This window comes from Periplaneta americana, chromosome 5, assembly GCF_040183065.1.
Source record: "Periplaneta americana isolate PAMFEO1 chromosome 5, P.americana_PAMFEO1_priV1, whole genome shotgun sequence".
NCBI lineage: Eukaryota > Metazoa > Arthropoda > Insecta > Blattodea > Blattidae > Periplaneta > Periplaneta americana.
The window spans coordinates 161,854,835-161,868,251 of NC_091121.1; the positions used below are offsets into that span (position 1 = coordinate 161,854,835).

Genomic DNA, 13,417 nt, shown 5'->3' on the forward strand with positions numbered 1-13,417 from the left:
CAGTTGTTGGTCGGCCGCTGCATACGTCATCTTTGATGCTATCGCGGCCACCAGAAAAGCGTTTATGCCAGGCATACACTTCAGTTTTTTTTCATTGCTGCTTCGCCATATGCTTCTTCCAACAATCTTAATGTCTCTGCAGGAGTTTTGTGTAACAAAACACAGAACTTGATGTTTGTACTTTGCTCTGTGGACATAATTACAAAATGCGACGAACAAGCAAAACACTATGATAAACAATTGCCTACAACTCAAAACCAACAATCGCCATTATCAACAAACTTTAAGGAAATGACATCATGAATGTTACCAACAAAACAAATGTATAATATCCCTTGTTATATATTAATACGAAAAATGGTAGTAAAATTCCGGGAACTTTTTGAACCCAGTAGTATACAAATATTAAACGAATTCGATACTTAATTTTATAATGCATTGTATTATTTTATAATATAATTTATGATATCTGAAATATAAAATATTATTATTACAACTAGTTTGCCACTGAGAAATAAGGAAAAGCTGTTAACTTGAATTTATTTGAAGCAAAGCGTTACTGGATTATGCAATAAGGTAGGCGATGTTTGGATCCTGTGCCTTAATTCTATTCTCAATTATTATCTTAGCGTATGCTCGATTACACTACCTCTAGCGCTTGAAAGTGGAACTAGCCGCTGGCGCACAAAGAAACAAAACACAGGAAAATTCGCTCAGTGTCCATTCTTTATAATCCCTATTCGCTGCTAGCACTAGCTACGGTAGCTCTCTCTCTCTCTCTCCCTTCTTTACAATTTCCGATACACTCCTTACCCGATACCCATTTCAACGAGTGCTGCTGTATATTTTATAAAATAAACTGAATTTAACTTATTTTTAATCTTTCCCCAATGTAAAAAAGTCACTTGGATTACTCAGAGTGTTAATATTACTAAGTATGGTCTACGTGACTTCAGACAGGTCAACAACCATCCAACACCGTCTTCTGTTCCCTCCCACCTCTCGCATTTCTCATAATGAAATGGATCACTTAGTCCGTGCGCGTTACTGCATTCATAACGGTATTGTTATTCGATGCTCTCGTGTGTTTTTGACATTACAAGTCTTCCGTAGTGGATGTGAATGTCGGAACAAGTGCGAAGTAAGTTTATCGATAAATTTTCTAATATAGAACTGCCACATCGCAATCCAGTGCGGCGGTTAATCAATAAATATTGTAGAAGGATCAGTGAAGGATATACCGTGATTTGACAGAGCTAACATATAACTACGAGTAGGCTATATCGCGTCGCATGAAAGAAGTTCAACGAAGTCTCGTAGTAAATTTGTACCAAAAGAGAGGGTGTTCATACTGCAGCACAAGATACAACAGAACAGTGTACCATCCACAAGAAAAGGACCACGGCAGTCGTGCTGAGTATTACCTGTGATTCGTAAGCTTTTATTACTGTCAATGAGGAGATTATTTTCGATGTAATATTGTTTTTTCCGATGTGGTCTCGTTTTATTTATTCTGTTACGTGATCAATCAAAACAGCCGCATTTGGTCATCGGTTACCCAGCATCCGATGCACTAGGCATCGTTACATGATCAGAAAATTGGTATATAGTGCGCAATTTCTCGAAACTGATAATAGGTATAATGTTGGCATAACATTATTCAACATCATAATATGCTAAACATTATTGTGAAATAATTTTGTTCTCTTTAACTGAGGCGACATTTTACACGACAACTTTTACCAAGACAGTACTACAGCACATAACAGTTCATAACACCATGGTGATTTTACATGATGTGCTCGGGGACATATGGCCATCACGTTCACCTGATTTGACATCTCCAATTTATCTGTAGGGAGCAATGAAAAACGGTATTGAAGCCATCACAACATTCATTGGGAACATTCCTTCATTGGACCTATCATGGATTTTTGCAAACAAAATAAGGAATGTGAATGCGAGTCTAGGAGCACAAGGAGAAAATTTTCAACATTAAACTGTAACAGGTATGAATATAGCTATTGAATTTGTATTTATATAGGCACAGTAGGTGCACAGCGAGGGTTTGATTTCTCCATATATAGCAGTTCGCTATTATTATGATTTTGATGATGATTATTATTTTTTTTATTTTCATCATCCCTCAGATAATTACCACCTTGATTTCTACGTAGAAAGTGCATATTCAATATGAAAATAGGAAAGTAAATCACTATATCTATACTAATAATAAATCTGTAGCCGAAATTTTTCTGGTAATTTTCGATTTTCCAAAAATAATTGGGCCTAACATATACAATTAACCACCCTGAAACCGAAAATCGCGTTTTTGAAATTTTTGTCTGTCTGTCTGTCTGTATGTTTGTTACCTTTTCACGCGATAATGGCTGAACGGATTTAGATGAAAATTGGAATATAAATTAAGTTCGTTGTAACTTAGATTTTAGGCTATATGGCATTCAAAATACATTATTTCTAAGGGGGGTTATAAGGGGGCCTGAATTAAATAAATCGAAATATCTCGCTTATTATTGATTTTTGTGAAAAATGTCACATAACAAACGTTTCTTTAAACATAATTTCCGATACGTTTTATTCCTTGAAAAATTTTGATAGGACTGATATTTAATGAGATAAATGAGTTTTAAAATTAAAATAACTGCCATCTAAGGCCGTGTAACGAATTAAAAAACAAATGACTTCGTCTATAAGGAGCCATGGACAACAACAATCGAAAGCTATGAAAGATAGCTTACAGAGAATGTTTCTGTGTTTGTATGAAGTAATATCGGAAGCTAAATTAACCGATTTGTATAATTAATTATTAATTCACCATTGGAAAGTGTAGTTTCTCTAGATGAACATAATGCTATAATGTTATTACAGTGACTTCTGAGTGAATCGAGGACAGGTAAGATTAAAATAGCTTCTTATGCACAGAAAACTTGATAGGCTATTCTGTACATTCGTTTCCTGTATTTTCTAAAATAATTTTTATGACCAAATGAGTGGTCTCTGGATCAAAATGATCGCATTTTAATTATGCAAATACAATTTAAATTAAGTAACATAATAAACGATTTATCCTTATGTCAAACGCGAATGTTTCCTGGATCAAATGTCCTATGTTAATTATGTAATTACTTTATATTTATTTCTAACGGGTGCAGCGGAGCGCACGGATACGGCTAGTTATTAATAAATACTTAACAGAAAAAGTATATACAACTAGAAAATATATCTAAAAAACAAATTTAATCCAATGGCGGGCACTTAACATTGTGTCACTCACCCAAACGTTTCCATCTATGACCACTCGTCGAAGTTGTAGACCCTTTTGCCGCCGTACACGTTGCCCTCGATGCGTGATGATGATGATGATGATGATGATGATGATGATGATGATGATGATGATGATGATGATGATGAATTAATCTTGCACAGGATAGGGACCGATGACGGGCTTATGTGAGGGCGGCAATGAACCTGCGGGTTCCTTAACCCTTAAATTCACAATGTATCCTATAAGATACAAGAGGTTAATAGGCTATACGCTATAATTTTCATAGAACAATAGAAAAAAATTGCTAGGAAAATTAAATTTAACCAAAATTTCACAATACTTATAATATTGTACAACATAGCCTATAAAATACGGACATTGCGATAGTTGTTTTCTTTACAGTCCGACACGGTTTAATAAACTAGTGTGAGAAATGAAGTTTTGCCAATTTAAGGGTTAAAATCATTTGTGGTATTATTATTATTATTATTATTATTATTATTATTATTATTATTATTATAGTAAAGAAAAGAAAATGTTGTTATAAACCCTATTCCTAACGAACTTCTACTTGATTACTTTAAAAATATATGGTTTCAAAAAAACATCTCTCTTACATTACAGACTTCCAACAACAACACAACAGATATTATTACTTCTGATGAACTCATGGAAGTATATAAACGTTTAAAAAACGGGAAAGCCCCAGGCGAAGATAATTTAAATTTCGAGCTTTTTAAATACGCTGGAGAAGAATTTACCTATAGATTTTTATATCTCTTAAACAATATATGGGCAGGATCGAAACCCTCAGAAAGTTGCCAAAAAGCCATTGTAGTACCTATTTATAAGAAAGAAAACAAAAAATTATGTGCCAACCCACTTGGCTTTTATTGATTTCATAAAAGCATTTGATAGCGTTGATAGAAATAAACTTTTAGAGATTTTACGCTATGATAATATGCCAAACCAAATCATTCTCTCCATTTATAATTTATATCAACAAAATGAAATTGCCATAAGAACTGAACGCGGAACTACTAGCTGGACTTCTATAAACCAAGGTGTTAGACAAGGGTGCGGTCTTTCCCCTCTGTTGTTTATTATATATATGAACCATATTTTATACATTTGGAGGCAAAGTCATCACGCTGGAATTCAAATTAATCGAAACACAGTTCTCGATACACTAATGTTTGCCGACGACCAGGTTATTATCGCTAAAACAAAGATGCTTTACAAAGAGCCATTTATAATTTGCAAATAACCGCCTCAGATTTCAATATGGAAATCTCAAAAGAGAAAACAAAAGTCATGGCATATTCGGGAGAGAATCCAATTCCAAGTAAGATCATGATAAATAATACTTTAATTGAACGTGTTAATTCCTTTAACTATTTAGGTTATAACCTCTCTTACATCACTGATGAAGATATGTCGAACAAAATATCTAAATTTATAAAAATCACTGGCGTCATTAACGCCGTCTTCAAATCATCCCATGTTCAGAAACATACAAGGCTAAAGGTATATAAAACACTAGCTCGACCGGTCCTCACCTACGGTAGCGAGGCATGGACAATCAGAAAAGCTGATGAGCAAAGGCTGGCGACAGCTGAAATGAGGTTCATGAGACGAACAGCGGGATGCTCTTTGCTGGAACACCGTAAAAATGTCGACATATTGCAGGAACTCAAAATGGATCCTATAGTTAATTTTGTTCAATATCGACTTCAGTGGAAAAAACATGTCGAAAGGATGGATCGCACTAGATGGCCTAAACAGATTCTTACTTATGTACCAAGAGGAAAGAGGAAATTGGGAAGACCACAAAAGCGCTGGCATGAGACCGTAACAGATCCTGTAGGGTCTAATACGTGACGGATATTATGATGATGATGAACATTATTATTATTATTATTATTATTATTATTATTATTATTATTATTATTATTAGGGACCGTATTCTGTCCCAGGGCATACTGAGATACGGTTAAGCCTGAACTCACACGGACCACGTTTTTGCGATTATTTTGCAGTTGTGTGTGATTGTGTTGTCGGTGGAACCGACCACTTTTTAGTGCTCGCTTGAAGTCCATATCGACCACAGATAACCACACCGCAAGCTTAGTACCAAAATGTGCTATTTGCTGTCGACAGTTTAAGTAAGCGACTGTCGTTTCCAAGATCGGTGTCGGCGACGAGTGATCGGCATGTCACAATGTGTGAGTTGCGCTCAACCACCGACAGTGACAATTCTGTGGGTGATACCGACCACTCATTGCGACAGACGTCGCTACTGACTTCAGTAATGGTTGCTATTAGAGACCTGCAAAACTGCGCAACAACCGGTTTAGATTCGTACGGTCGGGAGCTCAACCGGCTACGATGAACATCGGGCCGAATAACTCGGTTGTCGAAGTGATTACGCCTGATGTATTGCAGAGTAGATAGAACATCAGGCGCATTTACATGAAATAGTAATATGCGTTACAAGAGCAGTATGTTTACGTTTTGATGTTCGAGGAACAGATTGAAAAAGCGAAACGTAGTTGAGCTTTTTTAATTTCCGAGAACATGAAAACAAACATACCCCTCGTGTATCGTACATTATTTTGTGCGAAGATCGTTTATTACATACCTGAAAGAGGAATTTCTTATTAGTTACAATGAAATCTCCATCTTGGTTTCTGTTCAATGACGGCAACTCTGGAAAACAAATATATCTATCTTCAACATTGTTCCTATAAAATGTTTTCTGTGTTTACTATGCTGCAGCAAGCCGTGATATACGTCTGTCTTTCTTTTCCCCCAGTCTATGATGAGTCTGGAATCTTGTTGATTTTTTCACGGCTTCCTTAATATTACTTGCATTACAAATGCAGTAACTTTTGTGGTGTTGTAGAGTTTACTTAATTTTTGCAAATATTTAAAAACAATAATTAACAGTGCAAATTAGGTGAAATTGCAGTGGTAAGTTTCCAATTTATAATTATTACTATATTGAACGTCTTTAAAAGTAATATGTTAAAAGCGTAAAGCAGTAAAATGAATATGACGCTTAAGCGGTAAGAATAGGGAAATAGTTATGTGTGTTACGTTGGGAATACTGAATGTGGTATTTCACACTTACCGCGTGTTGGTTTTGTGGGGAAAGCAAGCAAATACGCACGATCTCGCACAAATAACGTTTTTCGAGTACACAACCGGAGTAACAAGAAAATTTACGTTGTCTTATTGAAAAAAAAAGTGTTTGCAAGTATTCTTACAGTTCATTCGACAAAATAACACATATATTTTCTTTATTATTCTGAACTTGCAGTAACTTTATAAGTATCCTTTATATTTTAAACTTTTAGAGTTTTACTAATGAAAGTTGCTTATAGATATGTTAAACAATGTTACAGTTTTTCACGGATCAAGACGTGCACAAGCCATGTATATTTTTCTTACCAATAAACGCTATAAAGCTGGCGTTTTTCTATACCAGTGTTAAACAGTATACGTCATAACTTCATCATTTGGTGACGTCGTAACTCTTTCTCGTCACATATTGACTGAATCTTGTTCGATTTGTATAACCCAATGATCGATATTACATAAGTTCATGTAAAATCGCGAATTATTTAGAACACAAATCTCACACAGAAAGAAATGGTAAGGAGGAAGAAAATACGATCTCCAAATAACACCAGGTACATTTCATCATACAATAACTTTTTAACATTTTCTCAGTAGGCTATACAAACAGAGTAATAATATTGAAGGATATTTATTTTGTTTAATTACAAAAATTTGTTTGCTTCAAATAGGAATACAAATAACTTGACACTTTAATACATTTATTTTTGTATTTCGAACTTGCAGTAATTTGACTAGTAACAAATAAATGAACCATGGACACAGTGACATCGAAGGAAATAGACGTAATGTATAATGTGAAATATCATAATGTAAACATATTCAAAAATATAATTACAATTCATTATAAAACAAAATAACAAAGAAGTACATACAGTCCATTATGACGTTTGTACTTTAAACTAAAAGGAAAATGTATAGGCCTACCTCTAAAACAATAGTTGCATGCTTTTTAATTATTCTAAGCAGTTACAATATTATTTATTAAGAAATCAATTTAAAAAGAAAAAACAGTAGTGTTATTTTCAACAGTACGGTTACTGTGGCTCCCAATAGTTGTTGTTCTGTACAAAATAAGTATAATTTACACATTTCTAAACTACGAATGACAAAAGAATAGCAAGGTTTAGAAACAAATCGTTCTGTATAGAAAAGATCTACTTCAGAGACAACAAATGTCATTCAAAGAACTATTTTATTACACACGTATTAATATCAACTATTTGATGTTCACAATTATTATTAGGGCCTATTATCATAGACTACATGATCAGAGTTGACTTCTTGTGTTTATGTATTAATAAATCTGTTTTACTAGTCTAAAGTTACGCTCGGTGCAAACACTTATTCATGGAATGGCCAATATTCGTTTCACAAGTGTTGCTAGAGAGGCTATAGTTGTTTGGTGATCTTTCCATCAATTTAGTATGTAGAAAATGAAATGAGCGTAATGTATAATGTGAGATATAATAAGTAAATAAATCCAAAATAGAATAACAATTAATCACAAAACATAAAATTAAATAATTATTAACTCTAAATGCATTCTCCAAAACAGTAGCTATTCATATACAGGGTAGAAGTGAAATAACCCTGCAGATTGTACGGGGCGATAAGGTTCACTTAAATGAATGGAAAACCTATATTACGTTTAATTCTCTAGTCATAGTAAACATACTAAAAGCATTGGTTGTAGTGGTTTCAGAAGATATAAAGTTATTTTTGTTTTAGTTTTACTATTTATCGAGTTTACTGTTTTTATGTGTGTCATTATTTTAATATTATAATTCAGTGTTCTAGTGTAAGCAAAAATTACAACCTTGGTAATTTGTGGATACCGAAAGTTTTTTTCTGCAATTTACGCTTTACAACGTCTGTAGTTTCACGCTGCATGCTATTTGTTCCTCTTGATGATCCGCAGCTATAATATCTGGATGGTTCACTGTGATCTTCATTTTATACGCCAGAGCCGTCCACCCACAGAGAGATCGAATCAACTCGAATACACGTTAAACCGAATACTGAGGCAGTACGCAAGCAGATGTACTTCGCATACTGCCTATAAAGCCAGGCGTTCAGTAGCGCTATGCAAGATTGTTCGGCTTTCAACCGGTTTTGCAGGACACTAGTTGCTATCATCTCTTTCCATACTAATTCCTGACCGCCCACAAGTGAACCTCCGTTTTGTGGTGTGGTGTGGTTGTGCTGTTGTCCGTGTGAGTTAAGCCAGTTGTTCATACACTATATTGGCGTGACGTCATTTTTTGCGCATGACACAGGTACTACAAGGGAACACTTGCATCTTGTTTCTGATGCAGTTGACGTTCTATTCATGATTCAAAAGTAGACCTCGGAGACTTTTGGAAATGCACTCTAGTAGTAAAAATTGATACTACGATTACCTTTCCTACAATTTAAATTATTTCTTACTTTATTTAATTAATTTTACTGATACTGTGAGTAAATCCCGAAAAGTCGAAGTATATTATTATGTCTCGTGACGAGAATATTGTACGATATGGAAATATAAAAATTGGAAATTTATCCTTTGAAGAGGAGGAAAAATTCAAATACCTGGGAGCAACAGTAACAAATATAAATGATACACGGGAGGAAATTAAACACAGAAAAAATATGGGAAATGCCTGTTATTATTCGGTTGAGAAGCTTTTATCATCCAGTCTGCTGTCAAAAATCTGAAGGTTAGAATACTACCGGTTGTTCTGTATGGTTGTGAAACTTGTACTCTGACTTTGAGAGAGGAACATAGGTTAAGGGTGTTTGAGAATAAAGTGCTTAGGAAAATATTTGGGCCTAAGAGGGATGAAGTTACAGGAGAATGAAGAAAGTTACACAACACAGAACTGCACGCATTGTATTCTTCGCCTGACATAATTAGGAACATTAAATCCAGATGTTTGAGATAGGCAGGGCATGTAGCACGTATGGGCGAATCTAGAAATGCATATAGAGTGTTAGTTGGGAGGCCGGAGGGAAAAAGACCTTTGAGTAGGCCGAGACGTAGGTGGGAAGATAATATTAAAATGGATTTGAGGAAGGTGGGATATGATGATAGAGACTGGATTAATCTTGCTCAGGATAGGGACCAATGACGGGCTTATATGAGGGCGGCAATGAACCTCCGGGTTCCTTAAAAGCCAGTAACTGTCAGAGTTAAGCTTCTCCACTGTTTAAACAAATCAAATTCATAACCTTGAGAAAATGCATCCGTTCAATTTCATTTTACTATTAGGGCCTATATAACAACTCTGCTATTCTTTCCCTCCACTGGTACACAATTTCCTCAGAATGAATGAATGAATGAATGAATGAATGAATGAATGAATGATGTTGCTTAAGATGTAATGTGTGGACTTAAATTTTAGTCTGCACAGAACATTATTATGAAGATCAATTAAACAAGAATTAAAAATGACTCGAAAACAAAGGCAGTTGAGAAAACAGTTCCGTAATAATCCGAATTCTATCTTTATTTGCCGAAATTACACTTTTAATCCGGATTCTGGCACGAAAAGATGACATCGTGCTGCTAAAGACGCGTCTGGAATGAATAATATTGATTGAGAGATACGGAGAACTAAGAAGGACGTGTCGCAAGCTTCGGAAATTGACAAAAGAAGACGAAAAAGGAGATGAGAGCCAACAACAGGAAATACATAAACTCATCCGTGCACATCGTAGTTCAGTGTTTTACGGAAATATTTATCTTCTTCTTCTTTCTCAAATAAGGTTAAGTGTATTGCCCCCGTTGCGAGATTAACGATATTCATCCTACAACTATAATTCTCATCGTAATCTACAGTAGAATGAACTCCGCAATAATAACAAACCGTTATCGTCCGTCACTTCAGTTCTTTGAACACTTCAAGCGTTTTATGTATCAGCACTAAAGATTCTGCTTTGATTCAGTCGTATGTAATTTATCGGAATATGTATTCTATGACTTTCTTGTGTTAAATTCTATCGTACCTGGTTTACATGTTTCGATCTTTTATGGGTCATCCTCAGAACTGGTCGTTGTTGGTCTTGGCGCCTCTTGTTTTGTTTCCTGTGAGGGTGTGTTCGTGTGGTGTAGTGTGGAGTCAAAGAGTGTGTTTTCTGAAACTGAGTTGTGTGTTGAGAATTTCATTGGGGTGTGCTTTTATGTGTCTGTATATTTCATATTGTTCTAGTGTGTTTAGTTTCTGGCTTTTTGGTTGGATGTGTAGTATTTCCGTGTCTGTGTTGATGTCCCTGTAGGTGTGGTTAGCATTTGTGATGTGTTCTGCATATGTGGAGGTGTTTTGTAATTTTGTTATGGCTGTGAGGTGTTCTTTGTAACGTGTTTGAAATGATCTGCCTGTGCGTCCTATGTAGAAGTTGTTGCAGATGTTACATTTGAGTTTGTATACTCCTGTGTGGTTGTATTTGTTTGTTTGTGTTGTTTGTGTGTTGAGATGTTTTGTAGAGTGTTATTTGTTCTGTATGCGATGTTGTAATTTAATTTCTTGAATGAGATTGCAATTTTGTCTGTGGTTTTGTTTTCGTATGTTAGTGTGATATATTTGTTGTGTTCTTGTGTTTGTGTTGTATTCTTATGTTTTTTGTGATTATGTTTTGTCTTACGTATTATGTTGTCTATTATGTTAGGGTTGCATCCGTTTTCTTGTGCTATGTATTTCATTGTGTTTAGTTCTTCGTTGTAATCTTGTTGGTTCACAACATCAAAGCAGACAAAGGAAATTGATGTTGAGTTGCTGCAGATGGGCTTCCAATGTAGCGCTCATCACTGACAGTCCTTTGTATTTGGTACTTGTATACAGCATGCTATTAGTAGTGCCACCTGGTAATTGTGATATTTCTTTTACTGCGCTTTTAATCATATTGTCAGCTTTAATGAGGAATTTTTTGGGGATCAGATCCACCGATTCTCCCATGATTGATTTCCTACACAAATACAGAACTAACTGGAAGAGCTATGGGGAAAGGATTCCGAGGAGCCAATGGCCAAAATCAACTTCAGTAGACCTATATCAACCTACTGGAAAACGATCTATCGGAAGACCTATGAAAAGATGGCAGGAAACCATAGAGACCGCAACGGATCACTAGGTCTAAGGCTTGACCGAACAACAATAATGATGATGATGATAATAATAATAATAATAATAATAATTAGTATTATTATTATTATTTACCCATGATTGATTTCCTACACAAATACAGAACTTGAAGAGCCATGTGGAAAGGATGCCGAGGACCCGATGGGCAAAATCAACTTCAGTAGGCCTGTATCACTCTACTGGAAAACTACCTATCGGAAGACCTATGAAAAGATGGCAGGAAACCTTTGAGACTGCAACGATCACTAGGTCCAAGGCTTGACCGAACAATGATGATGATAATGATGATGATAATGATTATTATTATTATTATTATTATTATTATTATTATTATTATTATTATTTACCCATGATTGATTTCCTACACAAATACAGAACTGGAAGTGCCATGTGGAAAGGATGCCGAGGACCCGATGGCCAAAATCAACTTCAGTAGGCCTGTATCACTCTACTGGAAGACGATCTATCGGAAGACCTATGAAAAGATGGCAGGAAACCATAGAGACCGCAGCGATCACTAGGTCCAAGGCTTGACCGAAGAATGATCCTACACAAATACAGAACTGGAAGAGCCATGTGGAAAGGATGCCGAGGACCCGATGGCCAAAATCAACTTCAGTAGGCCTGTATCAGTTGGCTTGACCGAACAATGATGATGATGATGAATATTATTATTATTATTATTATTATTATTATTATTATTATTATTATTATTATTTACCCATGATTGATTTCCTACACAAATACAGAACTGAAAGAGCCATGTGGAAAGGATGCCGAGGACCCGATGGCCAAAATCAACTTCAGTAGGCCTGTATCACTCTACTGGAAATCGATCTATCGGAAGACCTATGAAAAGATGGCAAGAAACCATTGAGACAGCAACGATCACTAGGTCCAAGGCTTCACCGAACGATGATGATGATAATGGTGATGATGATGATGATGATTATTATTATTATTATTATTATTATTATTATTATTATTATTATTGGTAATTACGTTTCAGCACTTTTGGGATATAGGCCTATGCCTTAGAAAGTAAAAATATGAAATGTTACATACATATATCATGAAGGTCTAACGAAAGAAAAATCTCCACATGAGACATGCTTGATAATGATGCGACCCAACTTTAACAGAACTTTACATGTTCAGTGAAAATATTGTCCTAGACAGGATGAAAATAATTCTCTTATGCTTTTCTCTGAAAGGACTTGCTTTCCTGTCGTGTGACACAAGGCAAATTCTTCGAAAGACAGACAACCTACACAAGCTTATCATAAAGGCATCAGTCAAGTAGAAGAAATTTAGCATATTGAAAGTGATTCAGAATTTTATTATCAACCGGAATATGTGAACTCCACTTCACAAGAAAACTTAGTGCCCAGCTTTGTGAATGGAAAATAACATTCCAGGAACCAATAAAGAATATTTGTTTCCAAATTCTTTTACTTTGAGTACAATGAATGATGCCCACGTTATGTCTCAACGTACGGTTTCATTAGTGGTCTAGCAGAGTTCAACGTCAAATTCTTTTCACAAAGACAGTTATATTACTAAGAAACAGCGAAATTCCGGGAATATTTCCGTATTAAACTCGACAGTAATAGCCTTCAGGAATGCAGAAATGGATTGAATACGATATTTGGTCGGTCCACAGATTTATTTAATTCAGGCTCCCTTATAACCCCACTTTTAAATAAAGTATTTTGAATGCCATATAGCCTAAAATCTTAGTTACAACGAACTTAATTTATATTCCAATTTCCATATAAATCGGTTCAGCCATTATCGCGTGAAAAGGTAACAAAGATACAGACAGACATACAAACAAAAATTTCAAAAATGCGATTTTCGGTTTCAG

The 13,417-nt window shown here is 35.2% G+C and overlaps 1 protein-coding gene across 2 annotated transcripts in view; it reads left to right on the top strand.

The window, feature by feature from the left end:
• LOC138700255 (neuropeptide CCHamide-1 receptor-like) overlaps positions 1–13,417 on the top strand; it is a 215,896-nt gene that overhangs the window by 135,990 nt on the left and 66,489 nt on the right. The window contains exon 1 of one of the 2 annotated variants that reach the window (XM_069826748.1): positions 1,066–2,009. The exons of the other annotated variant lie outside the window; for it this stretch is intronic. Coding sequence (XP_069682849.1) covers positions 1,927–2,009 — 83 coding nt within the window. The 5' untranslated portion in view covers positions 1,066–1,926. Of the gene's footprint in view, positions 1–1,065; positions 2,010–13,417 lie in introns of those variants that run through there. 2 annotated transcript variants of the gene reach the window in all.